Below are 17,825 nucleotides of genomic sequence, written 5' to 3'. Positions count from 1 at the left end.
CTCCCTTTGGCTTGGGGAGGAGAAGCACCACAGGCTGACCCGGGAGGCCTCGCTCGTGGAAGTGGAGCCGATGCACGTGGAGTCGTCCCACAGAAGGCCTCGCCACCCTTCCCGAGGCCAAGGGCGCAATCCCGTACGCAATGCAGAGGACTGGAAATAAAACCCCAGTGAACCCTTAGCCTCTGAGCAAAACCTGCATTTGAAGTATTACGGTTGCAGTTCGTTTGAATCGTTTCTAAGGCATCTCGCAAGTAGGGGGGTCTCCAGACCAATGTGTTCTGCAACTTTATTATTATTATTAATTTATTTGTTCACTTGTTATTGCCAAGGTCTCTAAGCGCTCTCCATTTAAAAACATAAACATAAGAAGCTAACTTATACTGAGTCTAACTAGCTCAGTATTTGTCTTCATTATCTTGCAGCAGCAAATAGGGGTTTCCAGGCAAGAATTCTTTCCCAGCCATACCTGTAGATGCCACTGGGGGCTGAACCTGGGACCTCCTGCATGCAAAGCAGATGCTGTACCACTGAACTACACCTCTTCCTCTAAAGATAAAGTAAGATTCTAGTCCTTACAGTTCTGAATTAAAGGCTGAATTAAATAAGAAGCTGTCGTCTGCTGAGTCTTGTTCAGTATTGTCTACACTGACTAGCAGCAACTTCTTGGGGTTTGGTACAGAGAATCTTTTCCAGACCTATCTGGAGATACTCAGGATTGAACTGTGGACCTATGATCTACCATTAAGCTATGGCCCTTTCCCAGTACAGTATATAAACATTATACCATTACAAATTCAAATGAAGCATTATCATTAACATTATCATACAATCACAATTCAGGGACATATATACACACTATAACAATAACAGGAAGCACTGGCAGAATGCTAACAGCAGAATAAAATCAGTTTGGTCCATCAAAAGCCTGGAAGGAAAGATCAGCCCAGCACCAAAAAAGATGACAATGAAGGCAGAAGGTGAACTTCACCTGGGAGAGCAATCCACAGGTGCGGAGTCACCACTGAAAAGGCCCTTTCCCTTGTCACCATCTTTTGAGCCTCCCTTGCAGGGAACCTGGAGAAGGGTCAATCACTCTTAGCCTAACATTCTTCACAGGGTTGTTGTGAGGATAAAATGGGAAGAAACAAAACTGTGTACACCACTTTGAGTTCCTTGGAGGAAATATGGGATATAAATGTAAAACTAAAAGCAACAATGGCAGTATTAACTATGCTGATTGCCGATTTGCCACTGGGCCAAATTCAAAGCACTTATGTAGAGACCCAAATAACTACAAGAGGCACCTCCTATATCAATTATGCCTAACACTAGATCACTTCCCAACTTTTTTGTCAAAGCTGACCCATGTATTGCCCTAAGGCAGCCTATACACATAGAAATCTTACAGGGAAACCCATAACAGTATATACGTATTTGTATGGTAGCAGTACTGCTATTGCATCCCACCTGAGGTCAGGTGCTGCAGCCAGGTAGTGGGACTCCCAGCCTATCTGTTGAAGTCCAGTGCAGCTCAGAGAGTAAAAATAACGAACTCTGGTTTGAATCTCACCTCTCCTGTGATGAACTCACCTGGTGGCATTAAACAAAGCCATTCTTACTTAACCTCCCTGCCTCCCATCTGCAATGTGAGAATTGCAAACAACAGTGTCTACATTACAGGGCTGCTGTAGGGAACATAGCATATGTCAGTCATGCTGGCATCCTCTTGGACTTGATAGTACTTTACCTGGTTACACAAATTCTTCAAAGAGATTTGACTCTCTTATCTTTCAATTCCAATTTCCTTTTTTACCAATACTCTTTTTTAGTAATTTCCTCTTTTGAAGTGATTGTGCTGTACTTTCCTTCACACCAGTTCCTTTTGCTTACAACACTGAATCTGACAGCAATATGGCACTGCTTCCAAAAGATTCAGCAATGCTTCCATCACATACCAGGTCCTCAGTGTCACTGCTGAATAAGCCACTTTGAGGTCCCGGGAGGGAAAGGTAGGATATTAAATGGAAAAATACATAATAACGTCCCAGGTTTTGCTTCCCATATGGTCAGTATCACAATCAACTGTTCTAGGACACAGTCTTACTATACTATACATTTAAAGCATAATTAAAGCATGACTTCCTCCAAAGGATAATGGGAATTATAGTTTTTTAAAGGGTGCTGAGAATTGTAGCTCTGTGAATGAGTAAATTAAACTTCTTATGATTCTTTGGGCAAAGCCATGTACTTTATTTTATTTTTTTTTATAAACATTTTTTATTGCTTTTTAAAAATACAGAAAAAAGAATAAAGAGTGATTATAAGAAGATAGGGTATAAGTAACAAGTTTCCATATTCTTTTTCCATCTATTCTATAGGACTTCCCCACACCCTCCGAACCCTGCGTTCTCTGTCTTATAAAGCATCAGCAATTTGTTAACTTATTTCAAAACTTATTGTAACTTCCATTTTATCATGTTCCCTATTTTCAATTTTACTGTAGCTCAATTCTTATATATTTTATATTAAACACAATAAAGTTGTTTCATTATTTTACCTCTGAATTCTTGTGTCTTAATTTTCATATCATTAACTTACATTTGCTGAAGCTAGAATTTCCTGAAAGGTGCATTTTTTAACATTCATACAGCTTATAATGTTTTTTCAAATAGTCCTTAAACTTTTCCCAGTCCTCCTCAGTTGTTTCTTCTCCCACGTCTCGGATTCTGCCAGTCATTTCAGCCAGTTCCATATAGTCCATCAACTGCGATTGCCATTCCTCCAGCGTGGGTAAATCTTGTGTCTTCCAATATTTTGCAATCAGGATCCTTGCTGCTGTGGTAGCATACATAAAAAAGATTCTATCCTTCTTAAACACTCTCTGGTCCACCATGCCCAGAAGGAAGGCCTCTGGTTTTTTAGGTAAGGTAAATCTCAGTACCTTTTTTAGTTCATTATGGATCATTTCCCAGAAGGCTTTCACTTTCGGGCAGGTCCACCAGAGATGAAAGAATGTCCCTTCCGCCTCTCCACATTTCCAACATTTGTTGTCAGACAGATGATATATCTTAGCTAACTTGACTGGGGTCATGTACCACCGGTATACTATTTTCATAATATTTTCCTTCAAGGCAGTGCAAGCCGTGAATTTCAAACCGGTGTTCCATAACCTTTCCCAGTCTGCAAACATAATGTTATGCCCCACATCCTGAGCCCATTTTATCATGGCGGATTTGACTGTCTCATCCTGTGTATTCCACTTAAGCAGCAAGTTATACATTCTCGAAAGTAGTTTACTTTTTGGCTCTAACAATTCAATCTCCAGTTTCGATTTTTCCACCTGGAATCCAACTTTTTTGTCTATTTTGAATACCTCTTGAATTTGCGCATAGTGCAGCCAATCTCGTACCTTAGTTTTCAATTTCTCCAAACTTAGCAGCCTCCAATTGTCTCCAATTTTTTCAATTATTCCCCAATATTTAGGCCAATGGGCCTCCATGTTGGGTCTCTTACGTGCCTTGGCCTCCACCGGTGAGAGCCACCTCGGAGTTTTACTCTCTAATAAGTCTTTGTATTTTATCCAGACCCTCCAAATTGCTCTTCTGACAATATGGTTTTTAAACAATTTGTGCACTTTAACCTTGTCATACCACAAATATGCATGCCAACCAAACGCATTGTCAAACCCTTCCAGATCCAGGACGTCAGTGTTCTCCAATAAAATCCAATCTTTCAACCAGCAGAAGGCTGCAGATTCATAATATAACCTCAAGTCCGGCAGGGCAAATCCCCCTCTTTCTTTCACATCAGTTAATATTTTAAACTTTATTCGGGGCTTTTTGCCCTGCCAAACAAACTTAGAAATATCCTTCTGCCACTTTCCAAAACATTCCACCTTGTCCACGATCTGTACTTTAAATGTATGGTGTGCATGTGATCTTAGTGTATCTAAAAATTTGACCCGGCTTGAGACTTTATTCACATTGGATTTTTAGGATGCTTCATTCAGCTGTAGGGAACATAGCATATGTCAGTCATGCTGGCATCCTCTTGGACTTGATAGTACTTTACCTGGTTACACAAATTCTTCAAAGAGATTTGACTCTCTTATCTTTCAATTCCAATTTCCTTTTTTACCAATACTCTTTTTTAGTAATTTCCTCTTTTGAAGTGATTGTGCTGTACTTTCCTTCACACCAGTTCCTTTTGCTTACAACACTGAATCTGACAGCAATATGGCACTGCTTCCAAAAGATTCAGCAATGCTTCCATCACATACCAGGTCCTCAGTGTCACTGCTGAATAAGCCACTTTGAGGTCCTGGGAGGGAAAGGTAGGATATTAAATGGAAAAATACATAATAACGTCCCAGGTTTTGCTTCCCATATGGTCAGTATCACAATCAACTGTTCTAGGACACAGTCTTACTATACTATACATTTAAAGCATAATTAAAGCATGACTTCCTCCAAAGGATAATGGGAATTATAGTTTTTTAAAGGGTGCTGAGAATTGTAGCTCTGTGAATGAGTAAATTAAACTTCTTATGATTCTTTGGGCAAAGCCATGTACTTTAAATGTATGGTGTGCATGTGATCTTAGTGTATCTAAAAATTTGACCCGGCTTAAGACTTTATTCACATTGGATTTTTAGGATGCTTCATTCAGCTGCTAGGTTTATGTTGCTTTTTAAACATGCTTTTCAGTTATGATCTTAATGAATATGACTAAGGTCCACTTTCATTGTATTTACTCTGAGTAAACTTAATTGAAAAGCACCTTTTTTAAAAGATCTCTGCCTTGACTATTTATCTGTACAGTGGTACCTCAGGTTAATAACTTAATTCATTCCGGAGGTCTGTTCTTTTCTTTTTTTATAAATATTTTTATTAATTTTACAGAATAGAAGAAAAACAGATAAAAGAAAAAAGAATATAAAGATTTCATAGATCTTTTGTCAAGACTACTGGACTTCCCCACATCCTCCAGACCTTGCATTATTTAAAATACAAACTTCAGCAATTTGTCATCTTGTTTCATAACTTATTGTAACTTTCAGTTTATCATGTTATCAAATTCAAAATGTTGTACACCAATTCTTATATATTTTAATCAAAACACAATAAAATTATTTCCTGATTCCACCTCAAACTTCTTATACCTTGGTTTTCATTTCACCTAATTACTATTGCTGGGGTTAGAATTTCCTATAAAGCGCATTTTCTTAACATTCATACAACTTATAATGTTTTTGTAGATAGTCCTTAAATTTTTTCCAGTCCTCTTCCATTGCATCTTCTCCCAAGTCTCGGATTCTGCCAGTCATTTCAGCCAGTTCCATGTAGTCCATCAACTGCGTCTGCCATCCGGAGGTCTGTTCTTAACCTGAAACTGTTCTTAACCTGAAGCATCACTTTAGCTAATGGGGCTCCTGCGCCGTCGCTGCACAATTTCTATTCTTATCCTGAAGCAAAGTTCTTAACCCGACGTACTATTTCTGGGTTAATGGAGTCAGTAACCTGAAGCATATGTAACCTGAAGCATATGTAACCCAAGGTACCACTGTATTGCTTTTAAATCTAACTTCATTTGTTGTTTTTGGTATTATTTTAAAATCTGCTTTAGTTCCTTATATGATTGTGAATTGCCTTGAGACTTAAAATCAACAATGATCCATAAATTAATAACAACATCATCATAATTATCGTCGTTGTCATCCAGTTTTCATAACAATGAAATGTGGCCACCTGTCCTTTCGCCTGTAAATAAGGTCATAATAATTGTTTAATAATAGACATTCACTGATTTTCAGTTAGCACAAAAGTGCTACCCAGCAACCTAAACTTAGACCTATGATTAGCAAGTATTTGCTAAAGCCTAAAAGTAACTTTGCACACTTTTGGTTGTTGGGTTTATTTTTAAAACCAGCTGTATTGGCAAAGGAAAGGCACCCTTCACTGTTCTCAAATCATTTTTACCCTTTAAAAAAAAACACTTTGCACATGCTTTGGAGCCTTTTTCTCTAAAACACGTCACGCCCTCTAGAGGAATTGGTGTGTAGCAACCCTAATAAAATATTTGTGTGTGTGAGAAAGACAGTGGGAAGAAGTAGATTCCGTTTTGGGGTAAGGTAATAAGCTAAATTCTAAAATGTTGGCGGGGGGGGCGGAACTGAAAAGGTAAAACAGGTCTGAGGACGAGGCAGACTTTTTTCCCGCCACAGAATTGGCAGGTGAAGAACGAGTGGGGGGAGGGGAGAGGAGGAGGAAGGCGGGAGCCGTTTGTGTCTGTTGCCCCTCCCACTTCCCCGGCCAGCCATGGAGAACTACGAGGTGGGGCGGGGGGGGCAGAGGGTTGGCCTGAGGAGAGGCGGGGACGACGACGATTTGAGGCGAGGAGGAGGGAAAGCAACGGAAGTTTGACTCCTCCCCCTTCCAACACATGCATTTGAAGTGACGGAGGGGGCAGGATTGGAAAAAAATCTATACTGTATCTCCCCCCAGACTACAATTCCCGTCATTCCCTGATGGTTTGTCCATTCTGGCTCACGAGGCTGCTGGGAGTTGTGGTTCAACAACATCTGGAGGGTGAAAGGAGTATTTCTGTAGCCTCTCCTCATGCTGTTAAGGCTACAGTTCTCTTTATCCCCCGACTACAGGACCACGCTGACATCTGGGAGTTGTAGTACAATCACATCTGGAAGACCAAAATGACTGCCCATCCTCTATGTATATTTATTTCTTTGCAGGGGAGTGGTAGGAATTGGGGGTGGGGGGTTAACATATGGGCAATTTGTGTGAGAAGGCATCTCAAACCTAGGGAGGGGTGTCTGGGGGCAAACTAGGTTTTCAAGGAGGGGATGGATGAAACAATGCTGCTATCATCATTGTCATTCGCAGGCTTTTTATTTTACTATTCCCACTAGAATGGTTGTAAAGTTGTGGGGGAGTGTTGCCTCCATGTGGGTCTTGAGTCCTGGAGGAAAGAGAATCAGTGAGAGATGCAAACAGGGAATGTTTCAACTGTTTTTAATTCTGAATTTTAAATGTTCTCCAAAGGATAATTGGAACTGTAGTTTGTTAAAGGTGCTGGGAATTGTAGTTCTGTGAAGGAGTAAACTGCATATATTTAAAGCACATTTAATGCACATCTGAAGTTCATAACTTCCCCCCAAAGAATCCCAGGAGCTGTTGTTTCCCCCTCATAGAGCTATAAGTTCTTTAACTAAGTTCCCATGTATTTTTTAAAGGAGACTGTCAGCTTTAAATATGTGTTCAATGGGCTCTAGATGTACAGTGTGGATCTGCTTGAAAATTCCTTCTCTTTGTTCCCACTATATTGTGAAGTATCAATTTGGAACTCCCTGCCAGTGCCTATTCACATCAGATAGGTACTTTTACTGTCCCCTTTGTGACAACTGCTAAAAACATTTTGTGTGTGCAGTGTGGATCTGATTAAAATACTATTTCTTCACAGTATATTGTGATCTGAATAACAAGCATTCTGTGCATAGCTGAAATGTATCTGGCTTGTCTTGAGGAAGTATAGTGCCTTTAAGGTGGTCCCACTGTCCTTCAACCACTTGCCTTATATACATCTACTATTCCTTACAGATTCTGGATATTCTGCCTCATGGGGCCCTTGGGACAATGCTGATAGTGGAATCAAAAGTGGAGAAAGAAAAAGATGGCGGCAGAAAGAAGTATATTATGAAAAAGGTAATGGGGGGAGCAAGGGCCTTTATGACAAGATGTGTCTCCAGTGATTTTATTTTATTTTATCGGATTTGATTGATTGCAAGGAGGGGGACACATGGCTTGATAGGAGTACATGTGGATCTGAAGGTCTTAGTTGACCACAAACTCAACATGAGTCAATTGTGTGACACAGCAGCAAAAATCGCTAATGCAATCCTCGGTTGCATCAACTGAAGTACAGTAGAGAGTCCAGATCAAGGGACATTATAGCATCACTCTATTATGCCTTGGTCAGCCCCCACCTGGAGTACAGTGTCCAGTTCTGGGCAACACAGTTTAAGGAGGATATTGACAACTTGGAAGGTGTGGAGAGAAGGGCCACCAAGATGATTGAGTGTCTGGAAACCAGGCCATGGGAGGAAAAGTGAAGGGAGTTGGGCATGTTTTGCCTGGATTAAAGAAGACTGGAAGTGGGAAGGATAGCCATCATCAAATATCTAAGGGGCTGTCACACAGAGGATGGACCAAACTTGTTTTCTGCTGCTCTGGAGGATAGAACCCAAATCAGTGTCTTCACAGACAAGAAAGGAAATCGCAACTAAATCTTAGGAAGAATTTTCTGACAGTAAGAGCTGTTTGACAGTGGAATGGACTACCTTGGAAGGTGATGGGCTGTCCTTCATTGAAAGTTTTTAAAGAGATGGTAATCTGTCAGGGATTCTTTAGCTGTGAACCCTACATTGCAGAGAGTTGGACTAGATGAGCCTAGAGGGGTCTCTTCCAACTCTATGATTCTATTACAGTGGTATCTCAGATTAAGAACTTAATTCATTCCGGAGGTCCGTTCTTAACCTGAAACTGTTTTTAACCTGAAGCACCACTTTAGCTAATGGGACCTCCTGCTGCCGCCGTGCCACCGGAGCATGATTTCTGCTCTCATCCTGAAGCAAAGTTCTTAACATGAAGCCCTATTTCTGGGTTAGCGGCATCTGTAACCTGAAGCATATGTAACCTGAAGCGTATGTAACCCGAGGTACCACTGTATTTATATCCCACCTATTTCTCCCAGGACTTCATGGTGGCATATATGGTTCTATGTCCCTCCTTATTTAACACAACAACCCTGTGAGGTAGGTTAGGCTGAGAGGCAGGGCTGGCTCAAAGTCATACCCAGTGAGCTTCATGGTCAAGTAGGGGAACTCTGGTTTCCTAAGTCCGAGTCTGACACTCTAACCGTTACACCATATTGGCTGTATGAAAAACCGCATATTTATCAAGAGCCACTTGGCTTCTGTTACAAAATGTATTATTTTATTAACAATCAGAACATTACTAGAGTAAAAGGACTTACATATTCTCACCAGCCCATTTTATCTGTTGTGCAATCGCCAGGACTTAATACAAACAAGCATTCAGCAGGGTTTAGCCTGGGAACCTGCTTATATGTGGGTGTGTACTGTATAATATTTATTTTTGATATTTATTCAGAAATGTATGACCTGTTTACTTCTCAGTCTATATGGTTTGCAGTAAAAAAAAAAAATACTTCATATAACCACACAGAGAGGTATTTACCATACTCAATAATGTCAAAATGAAATGCCAGGGCTCAATGCTGCTGGGACATGTAAAGAGTCTCTTTTCTTCACTGAATAGCCATAATCAGGGCTGGATTTAGGGGACGTGGGTGGCACTGTGGTCTAAACCACAGAGCCTAGGGCTTGCCAATCAGAAAGTCGGCGATTCCAGCTGTCCTTTGTCAACAACAAATTGTCGCTGATTTTTGTATTGAATATATGCTATATGGTAATTTATGGACCTAATAGGGATCCAAAGCCATTTGCACATAACAAAATATGTATTTTATCAAAGTAATTGATATAGAAATGAGCAAATCAGTGATATTTTAGGCAACAGGCTAGCAGGCGGGGCACATTACTTACATCATAGGAGCCTATGCAACACAAAACACTGTTGCTGTATGTAGGTTTTATTTTTTTTTATCTTTTATTTTGGAAATGTACATCCAGTTTTTCCCCCTTTAAATTTTTTGGGGGGCCCCAAGAGAGTGGGGCCCTAAGCTATAGCTTGTTTAGCTCAGTGTTTCCCAACTGGTGTTCCGCGGCACACTAGTGTGCCGCGAGACGCCGCCTGGTGTGCCGTGGGAGGGAGGCGGGCGAGTCAGGCGGCGAGAGGCCGGGCGGCGGCGGCGAGCACACGGGGGCGGCGAGCTCCCTCCCTCCCACATCCCATCGCCGCTCGCTTCGGCCGGCTGCCCCGTGCTCCGCGCTTGTGTCGGCAAGCCTTGCGCACCCGGGGGACCTCCCCACGAGAGCGCAAGGCTTGCGGGCGGCAGCTGGCAGCGCGGAGCACGGGGCGCCCTTCGGAGGACGCCCCGTGTTCCGCGCTGGTGTCGGCCAGCCTTGCGCACCCGGGGGATCTCCCCCCAGGAGCGCAAGGCTTGCCGACTGCAGCCGGCAGCACGGAGCACGGGGCGCCCTTCGGAGGACGCCCCGTGTTCCGCGCTGGTGTCGGCCAGCCTTGCGCACCCGGGGGATCTCCCCCCAGGAGCGTAAGGCTTGCGGGCGGCAGCTGGCAGCAAGGAGCACGGGGCGCCCTTTGGAGGCCATTCCGTGCTCCGTGCTGGTGTTGGCAAGTCTTGCGCACTGGGGGATCTCCCCCCCGGGAGCGCAAGGCTTGCGGGCGGCAGCTGGCAGCGCGGGCGCCCTTCGGAGGACACCCCGTGCTCCGCGCTGGTGTTAGCCAGCCTTGCGCACCTGGGGGGCACGTGGGGCGCCCTGAAACAGAGGGTTCCCCATGCTGCGGACTGTAGCCTGCCGCCCGACGCACGGGGCGCCCTGAAGCAGAGCGCCCCTCGCGCCAGGCAGACATGGGCCAGCCCCACAAGCTCGGGGGACAGCGGGGAGGCGCAGCACCGCCATCCCACTGTTCCCCGACCTGGTTTTGGGGGGGGGGAAATAAAGGAAAAATACGGTACTTACTATTTCATAATAAAGTAATTATAAAATACTTTCTTTGTGTTTATTTGATGCCTATTAACGAGAGTTACTTTATATATAGTCAATATAGGCACAGAGTTAATTTTTTAAACATTTTCTAATGGTGGTGTGCCTCGAGATTTTTTTCATGAAACAAGTGTGCCTTTGCCCAAAAAAGGTTGGGAAACACTGGTTTAGCTTATACGTAAATCTGGCACTGACCACAATCATTCTCTAGAGACATTCAGAGTTACAGAGAAGGACTTCTGAGTTGTAATTCCAAAGACAAGGTAAAGGTAAAGGACCCCTGGGCGGTTAAGTCCAGTCAAAGGTGACTATAGGTGCTCAGCTTACTTCAGGGTGAGGGAGCCTGCATTTGTTCACAGACAGCTTTCTGGGTCATGTGGCCAGCATGACTAAACTGCTTCTGGCACAACAGAACACCGTGAAGGAAGCCAGAGCGCACAGAAATACTGTTTACCTTCCCGCCTCAGTGATACCTATTTATCTATTTGCACTGCTATGCTTTCAAATTGCTAGGTTGGCAGAAGCTGGGACAGAGCAATGGGAGCCACTGGCAGAAGAAGAGGAGTGCAGGGGGAGCGCACCGGCCCCGGCAGCGTGATCCTGGTGGGGTACCATCATGGCTGCTCCCCCACCCGTGCTGGGCACCATGTCCCCAGGATGCGTGCCAGGCCCCTGCCTGCTCTCCGCCCCCTGGTGCTGGAGCATGAAGTTCTGCCACTGACGGGAGCTCACCCCTTTGCGTGGATTTGAACCGCCAACCTTCCGATCACCAAGCCCATGTGGTTTAGACCCTAGCACCACCCATGTCCGAAGATAGGAATGCAAGATAGAAAACTGCTTTATATTGTAGTTTGTTAAGACTGCTGGGTATTACAGCTCTGTGAGAGTGAAACTACATTCCACAGAATTCCTTAGGGGAAACCATGTGCTTTAAATGTGTGTTAAAAGTGTATTGAATGTGCCTTAAGTGTTTGGAGTGGATAATAAGTTGTTCTACTTTTAACAACTTCTTTGTTGTTTGTTGTTTTGTGCAGGTTGAATGCATTGATGAAAAGCAAGCAAATGATGCTCTCCAAGAGGTAGCTTTCTCTTAATCATCCTTTTTTATTTCACACATTGGGTGAAGTAGACAGCGGAGTAGCTAGCCGCTTGGGTGCCCCAGGTGGCACGTGTGCCCTGCAACCAGGGGTGGAGCGAGCTGCCCGTGGGGACGGGGCAAGCTGCCCATGGGGGGGCGGGGTGAGCCAAGACAGGGTGCACTGCATGAAGCCTCTCCACAGCCTCCTCCTCAGCCGTAGGGCGGCTGAGGTGGTGGGCAGATGCAAGCCCCGCGCTGCTCGAAAAAGCGCGGAGCTTGCAGGCAGTTCACCCACCACCTCCCCCTCAGGAGAGACGCTTGGCTCAGGCACACTGCAGGCCCCACAGTGTGATGCCCAGTGCCCCCCGCATTACCTAGCTACTCCTCCAGATTAGACAGATTCATGGAGGAGAGGGCTGTTGAAGGCTACTAGCCATAAATGCTGTGCTCTGCCTGCAAAGTTGGAGGCAGCAATGCTTCTGGTTTCTGGAAATCACTCAAGGGGAGAGTGTTTCTGCAGTGGCGTAGGAAGGGGCATGCGGTGGGTGTGGGAGTTGTTTTTTCAAAAACATATATTTTTGCCAGTTTGTCACCCCCCTCAATGATGACACCCTGGGTGACCTGCACCCACTGCACCCCCATTCCTACGCCACTGGAAGTAGGATCTTGCCTATCTGTGGTGTAGTGTCAGACCAACCAACCATCTAGCTCAACATTGTCTATGCTGAATGGCAGTGATTCTCCAGGGTTTCAGGCAGGGTACATTGCCAGCTTGACCTGGGGATTGAACCTGGGAATCTTCTGCATGCAAAACTGATGCTCTACCACTGATCTATGGCCCATTCCTAAACTATGAAAGCATATGGCACAATACATTTATTTGTCTTTAGAACAGCATATTACTATTGGTTCCACTACAACACACTAAGCCAATGTTTTTCAACCTTTTTTGGCCAAAGGCACACTTGTTTCATGAAAGAAATCACGAGGCACACCACCATTAGAAAATGTTAAAAAATTTAACTCTGTGCCTATATTGACTATATATAAAGTAATTCTCTTGAATAGGAATCAAATAAACGCAAAGAAAGTATTTTATACTTTATTATGAAATAGTAAGTAAACAGAAATATGAAAAATTATAAAATACTTTATTTTTAAATCTTTCAAATTTTTCAATTTTTCCCACGGCACACCAGGCAACATCTTGCGGCACAGTGGTTGAAAAACACTGTACTAAGCTACCCTTCTGGACTTCATGCAGGAAACCACAAGGGATTTATCAATGGTTAGTCCTACTCAGAGTAGACCCATTGAAATTGATAGACTAAATTGCTGCAGTTTGTGTGTTGTCTGTGGTCAAGAATGGAAACCAGTTATGCAAATTAATGACTGGTACTTGTACACATCATAGTGGTTGGGTTTTTTTAAAGTTTACTAACAATATACAATTAATAAAGGTTGTCTAACCATTCTTCTGATATGTCCTTTACATTGAAATGAATGTAAGTAAGTTATGTAAGTTGCATTAAGTAGGGGACAGTGTGATGAATAGTGTCATATTTTGTGGAAGCGAAATGGAAGCAGTGCTGATTGTGAGAAATATAGGTTGGAATGGAAACAGCTTTTCTTCTTACACCTCTACTTTCAAAGAAGCTGGGCTATTACCTGTGAATCAGGAACAGGGATTGATTTCAAAGCAAGCCAAATTCAGACCATAGAGCTATGGAGCTGGCTTTTTTAACACTCATGGACTCAGGTTTCTCAAAGCTGCTTCTGATATTATTTTTTATTATTAAGTGCCTAAAGCATCTAGCCACTTGACAAAAATTAGAAACACCAAGCCCCTGCACCAGCCCCATCTGCAGGCTTAAACTTATAATTACATCCCTGATTAGTCAGTGGCGACACACACACACAAAATTCTGGGGATGGCACAGAATAGACTAAGGATATTTCTAGGCTGGCAAGAAAGAAAAATTGCAGCATATGTTAACAATAGTTTAGAAATGGGGGGCAAGTTGAGGAGCAAGTTCCTTGTTAGAGGGTGCTTTCCTCCCCGCCCGGTGCTGCCTATATGATTAGTTACTCCTGTAATTTTAGAATTGCATTTTCCAGATGTGGAAAGGGTGGAGTCCCATAGCAAAGTAACTGGAAATCTGTTGCAGAGCTAGGATCCCTCTCTAAATCTAGGTGAGGATTGTTACAAATCTTAGATCTATCTTAGCTTGGAAGGTGGTTGGACTCCTAATCCCTTCCTCCCCTAAAAAGAAGTTAAGGTGTGGTACTAAGCACAGTTTCATGGGAGCATGGTCTGCTGAAATCAGTTGTATAGCATCCAGCAGAATGACTGAATCAAGAGGAGAAATTTGGCAAACTAGGGACCACACCAGTTTATCTTAAATTGTAATAGTTTACTATAGAACCTTTCTCATCATTTTTCTGGAAGGCCATGGAACTGCTGAAGCTGAATCATCAGAACATCTGCAGCTACAAAGAATTTTTCATCATCTGGGACAACCAGGTGACCATTTTCTAAGGCTACTATGGTATATATGCTTACTGGAAAGTTTCCTGAATTCAATGAGACTTGCTCCCAGGTAAATTGCAGCAGCTCTAAACTAGTGATCCAGGGATGTGTTGCTTCTGAATCTCTTATCAGTGTAGTCCAGTGGATGACTTTAAATAACAATGATCCATACCATAGAGACCCAGGTTCATATTCCCCATAGTGGGTAGATCTGTGATTTCCCTGTTACTGGATTGTACCACCTTAGGTTGGGGAGGGGAGGATGGAGGGGGAGAAAAATATTTGAATGCATCCCCATTTATTTATTTTGTCAAATTACTTGAACTTACAAAAAAAGTGTCACATTAGGGAGAAGCTCTGCCAAATTATCACACGAAGAGGCCGGACCACACACACCTAGGATTTCTTGCCTGACCCTATATGCAAGATTGGGTTATTAGTTTCACATGGTAAAGCCTGTACAGTGGTACCTCGGGTTACGTACTTAATTCGTTCCAGAGGTCCGTTCTTAAGCTGAAACTGTTCTTAACCTGAAACACCACTTTAGCTAATGGGGCCTCCTGCTTCTGCCACGCTGCCAGAGCGCGATTTCTGTTCTCATCCTGAAGCAAAGTTCTTAACCCGAGGTACTATTTCTGGGTTAGTGGAGTCTGTTACATGAAGGGCATGTAATCTGAAGCGTATGTAACCTGAAGCGTATGTAACCCGAGGCACCACTGGAATGTGTTGTTAGCATCCCCCTTCCCCACACTGTGCTGAAACTGTTGTAGGAAGCCTTACTGTGATAAACTTTGAAACCCCTTGACTAAAGGGGCACAGTGATTTTCATCTTCATCCTGTTGCATGCAGATTTCCTCCCTCTTTCTTTGTCTGGTGATGCGTTATTCAGATCAAGGGGATCTTTCATCTCTGATCAAGGCCAAGAGGCAAAAACCTGAGAAAATTAAAAAGAAGGTAGAAAAGAATGTTTTTATTTAATAAATAAGTATAATACAAATAGTAATAATTGGGGGAGGTTAGCAGCCAAACCTAACAAGTCATATTCTTGCTGGTTAGCATTAGAAGGGGCTAGGTCCACAGAGCTTTGTAGCTAGTAGGCAGATACTCAGGCCATAGAAAAGCAATTGGTAGAGAAGGCTCCGTGTGGTGTCATTTTCTCCTCCTGAAGAGGAAGGAGCATATAGTACTTCTGTTCCTACCTCTCTTCCTTGGACCAGCCATGAGGGCAGGCATTTCCTTTGTTTGCTCCAGTCCTAGGCACATGCCTAAGACTGGTTATACTGAATATATAGTTTGCCTGCATAGTTTTTACAGCTACTGATTATTTCTGCCTGGGTAGTTAAGTACACAAACTCCTTGTGGGCATTAACCACAGGAACTGTTGAGAGAATGTCCACTTCTGGGACCTGGTTCTGAGTGTTGTCACTCACAAGCTCAGCCTACTCTTGGCATGTCTCATGGCAAAAAATTATGTTGAAGTAAGGCATGATAGCGGGACGCAGGTGGTACTGTGGGTTAAATCACAGAGCCTAGATCAGAAGCTGATCAGAAGGTCGGTGGTTTGAATCCCTGTGACGGAATGAACTCCCGTTGCTTGGTCCCTGCTCCTGCCAACCTAGCAGTTCGAAAGCACATCAAAGTGCAAGTAGATAAATAGGTACCGCTCCGGCGGGAAGGTAAACGGCGTTTCCGTGCACTGCTCTGGTTCGCCAGAAGCGGCTTAGTCATGCTGGCCACATGACCCAGAAGCTGTACGCTGGCTCCCTCAGCCAATAAATGAGTGCCGCAACCCCAGAGTCGGCCGCGACTGGACCTAATGGTCAGGGGTCCCTTTACCTAAGGCATGATAGCACAATCAGAAAACAGGAAGTGGGCAAATGTTGCTACGGTAGGAACAGCATTATTCCCATTGTCCACCCTTTCTTTGTCAAGGGCCTACAGGAGGGAGAGAATTTCTCAAGACTTTAACATGGCATAACAGCAAACTTTTCTTCTGTATATTATGCCCTCATCATTTCATATATTTCTTTCCATAGGTGATTAAAATGTTTCTGGGACAGATGGTGGATGCTTTAGTTTACATCCACAAACAAACAATTTTTCACAGGTGAGGTGTCAGTTTTTCAAAATATTGTTTTGTTATTTATCTGCAGTAGTTTGTAGTGCAAAACCTAAGGTCTTTTAACAAACAAACTCTTAACATGGCTGCAACTCTTAACATGGCTGCAAACTCTTAACATGGCTGCAAACTCTTAACATGGCTGCAACTCTGTTTCAACATGCTGTAAAAACAACTCTGATGTGTTTCAGAAACCTCAAACCATCCAACATCCTTTTAGATGACAAGTCATCTTTCGTGCTTGGTGATTTCAGCACGGAAACCCTCATGAATGATGAGATGAAATGGAAGATTAGGGTGGACGAAGGTAGCATTGTGTTGTTATCTTTTCAGCAGCCTTGTTCTTCAGAAAAGTTGTGGGGTTTTTGAAAATACAGTGGTGCCTCGCAAGACGAAAAGAATCCGTTCCGCGATTCTCTTTGTCTAGCGGTTTTTTCGTCTTGCGAAGCAAGCCCATTGACAGCTTAGTGGATTAGCGCTACAGCGGTCTAGCGGCTTCTAGCGATCAGCTGTTAAGCGGCTTATCAGCAGATCAGCTGTTAAGTGGCTTAGGAAAAGGGGGGGAAGCAAAAAAAAACCCGCGGGGACTCACAAGATTTTTTCGTCTTGCGAAGCAACCCCATAGGGAAATTCGTTTTGCGAAGCGTCTCCAAAACGTAAAACCCTTTCGTCTAGCGGGTTTTCCGTCTTGCGAGACGTTCGTCTTGCGGGGCACCACTGTATAAGGTCAAGGGGAAAATATTTCCTTATGACATGACATGGTTAGCATCTAGAAGAACGTTAAAGTATATGTAGTTTAGTAATGGTAGTTTGACATGTACGTGGAGTGGGCCACACCATACATTTAAAGTGCAATACTTCCCCCAATGAACCTTGGGAATTCCAGTTCACAGAACTGCAATTCCCAGCACCTAAATTAGAATTTCCCCAAATTCTTTGGGGGAAGCCATATGCTTTAAATGTACATTAAATGTATGATGTAGATGGTTAGTGAGTCTCAGTGCAATCGACATGTGCTCATATTGGCAGAACATATTCACATCCAGTACGTTACAATGGGTTGTATCCAGTTTTAATCCTGTTCAGAGGAGTCATTGAAATTAACTGAAATGACCAACTTATTAATTTAAGACTTGATGGAAGTTTAAGACTTGATGGAAGACTACTCTGAGACTTGATGGAAGTTTCAACAACATATACAGAGGGCCACACTCCCTATCCCTGTTTTAAGCTGTTCTGTCACCTCATGTGAAGCAGCACATTGGGTTGCCATATGTCCTCTTTTTCCAGGACACGTTCTCCTTATCATGGGTATGTAAAATGAGAGTTGTCATAGGGATCCATAGTTAAAAGTCAGCAGATATGTCCTCTTTTT

At 43.3% G+C, this 17,825-nt stretch overlaps 1 protein-coding gene across 1 annotated transcript in view; it reads left to right on the top strand.

Annotated features, from left to right (window-relative positions):
- The first annotated feature begins 6,239 nt into the window (after positions 1 to 6,239).
- STKLD1 (serine/threonine kinase like domain containing 1) overlaps positions 6,240 to 17,825 on the top strand; it is a 29,193-nt gene continuing 17,607 nt past the window's right edge. The window contains exons 1-7 of the mRNA XM_083721394.1: positions 6,240 to 6,332; positions 7,614 to 7,718; positions 11,758 to 11,802; positions 14,251 to 14,325; positions 15,181 to 15,285; positions 16,368 to 16,438; positions 16,642 to 16,757. Of these exons, the coding sequence (XP_083577520.1) occupies positions 6,318 to 6,332; positions 7,614 to 7,718; positions 11,758 to 11,802; positions 14,251 to 14,325; positions 15,181 to 15,285; positions 16,368 to 16,438; positions 16,642 to 16,757 (532 nt within the window). The 5' untranslated portion in view covers positions 6,240 to 6,317. The remainder of the gene's footprint in view (positions 6,333 to 7,613; positions 7,719 to 11,757; positions 11,803 to 14,250; positions 14,326 to 15,180; positions 15,286 to 16,367; positions 16,439 to 16,641; positions 16,758 to 17,825) is intronic.

Source organism: Podarcis gaigeae (assembly GCF_964106915.1).
Source record: "Podarcis gaigeae genome assembly, chromosome: Z".
In the NCBI taxonomy this organism is placed as follows: domain Eukaryota; kingdom Metazoa; phylum Chordata; class Lepidosauria; order Squamata; family Lacertidae; genus Podarcis; species Podarcis gaigeae.
The sequence above is the reverse complement of the archived record's forward strand: the minus strand, read 5'-3'. Positions and strand labels throughout refer to the sequence as shown.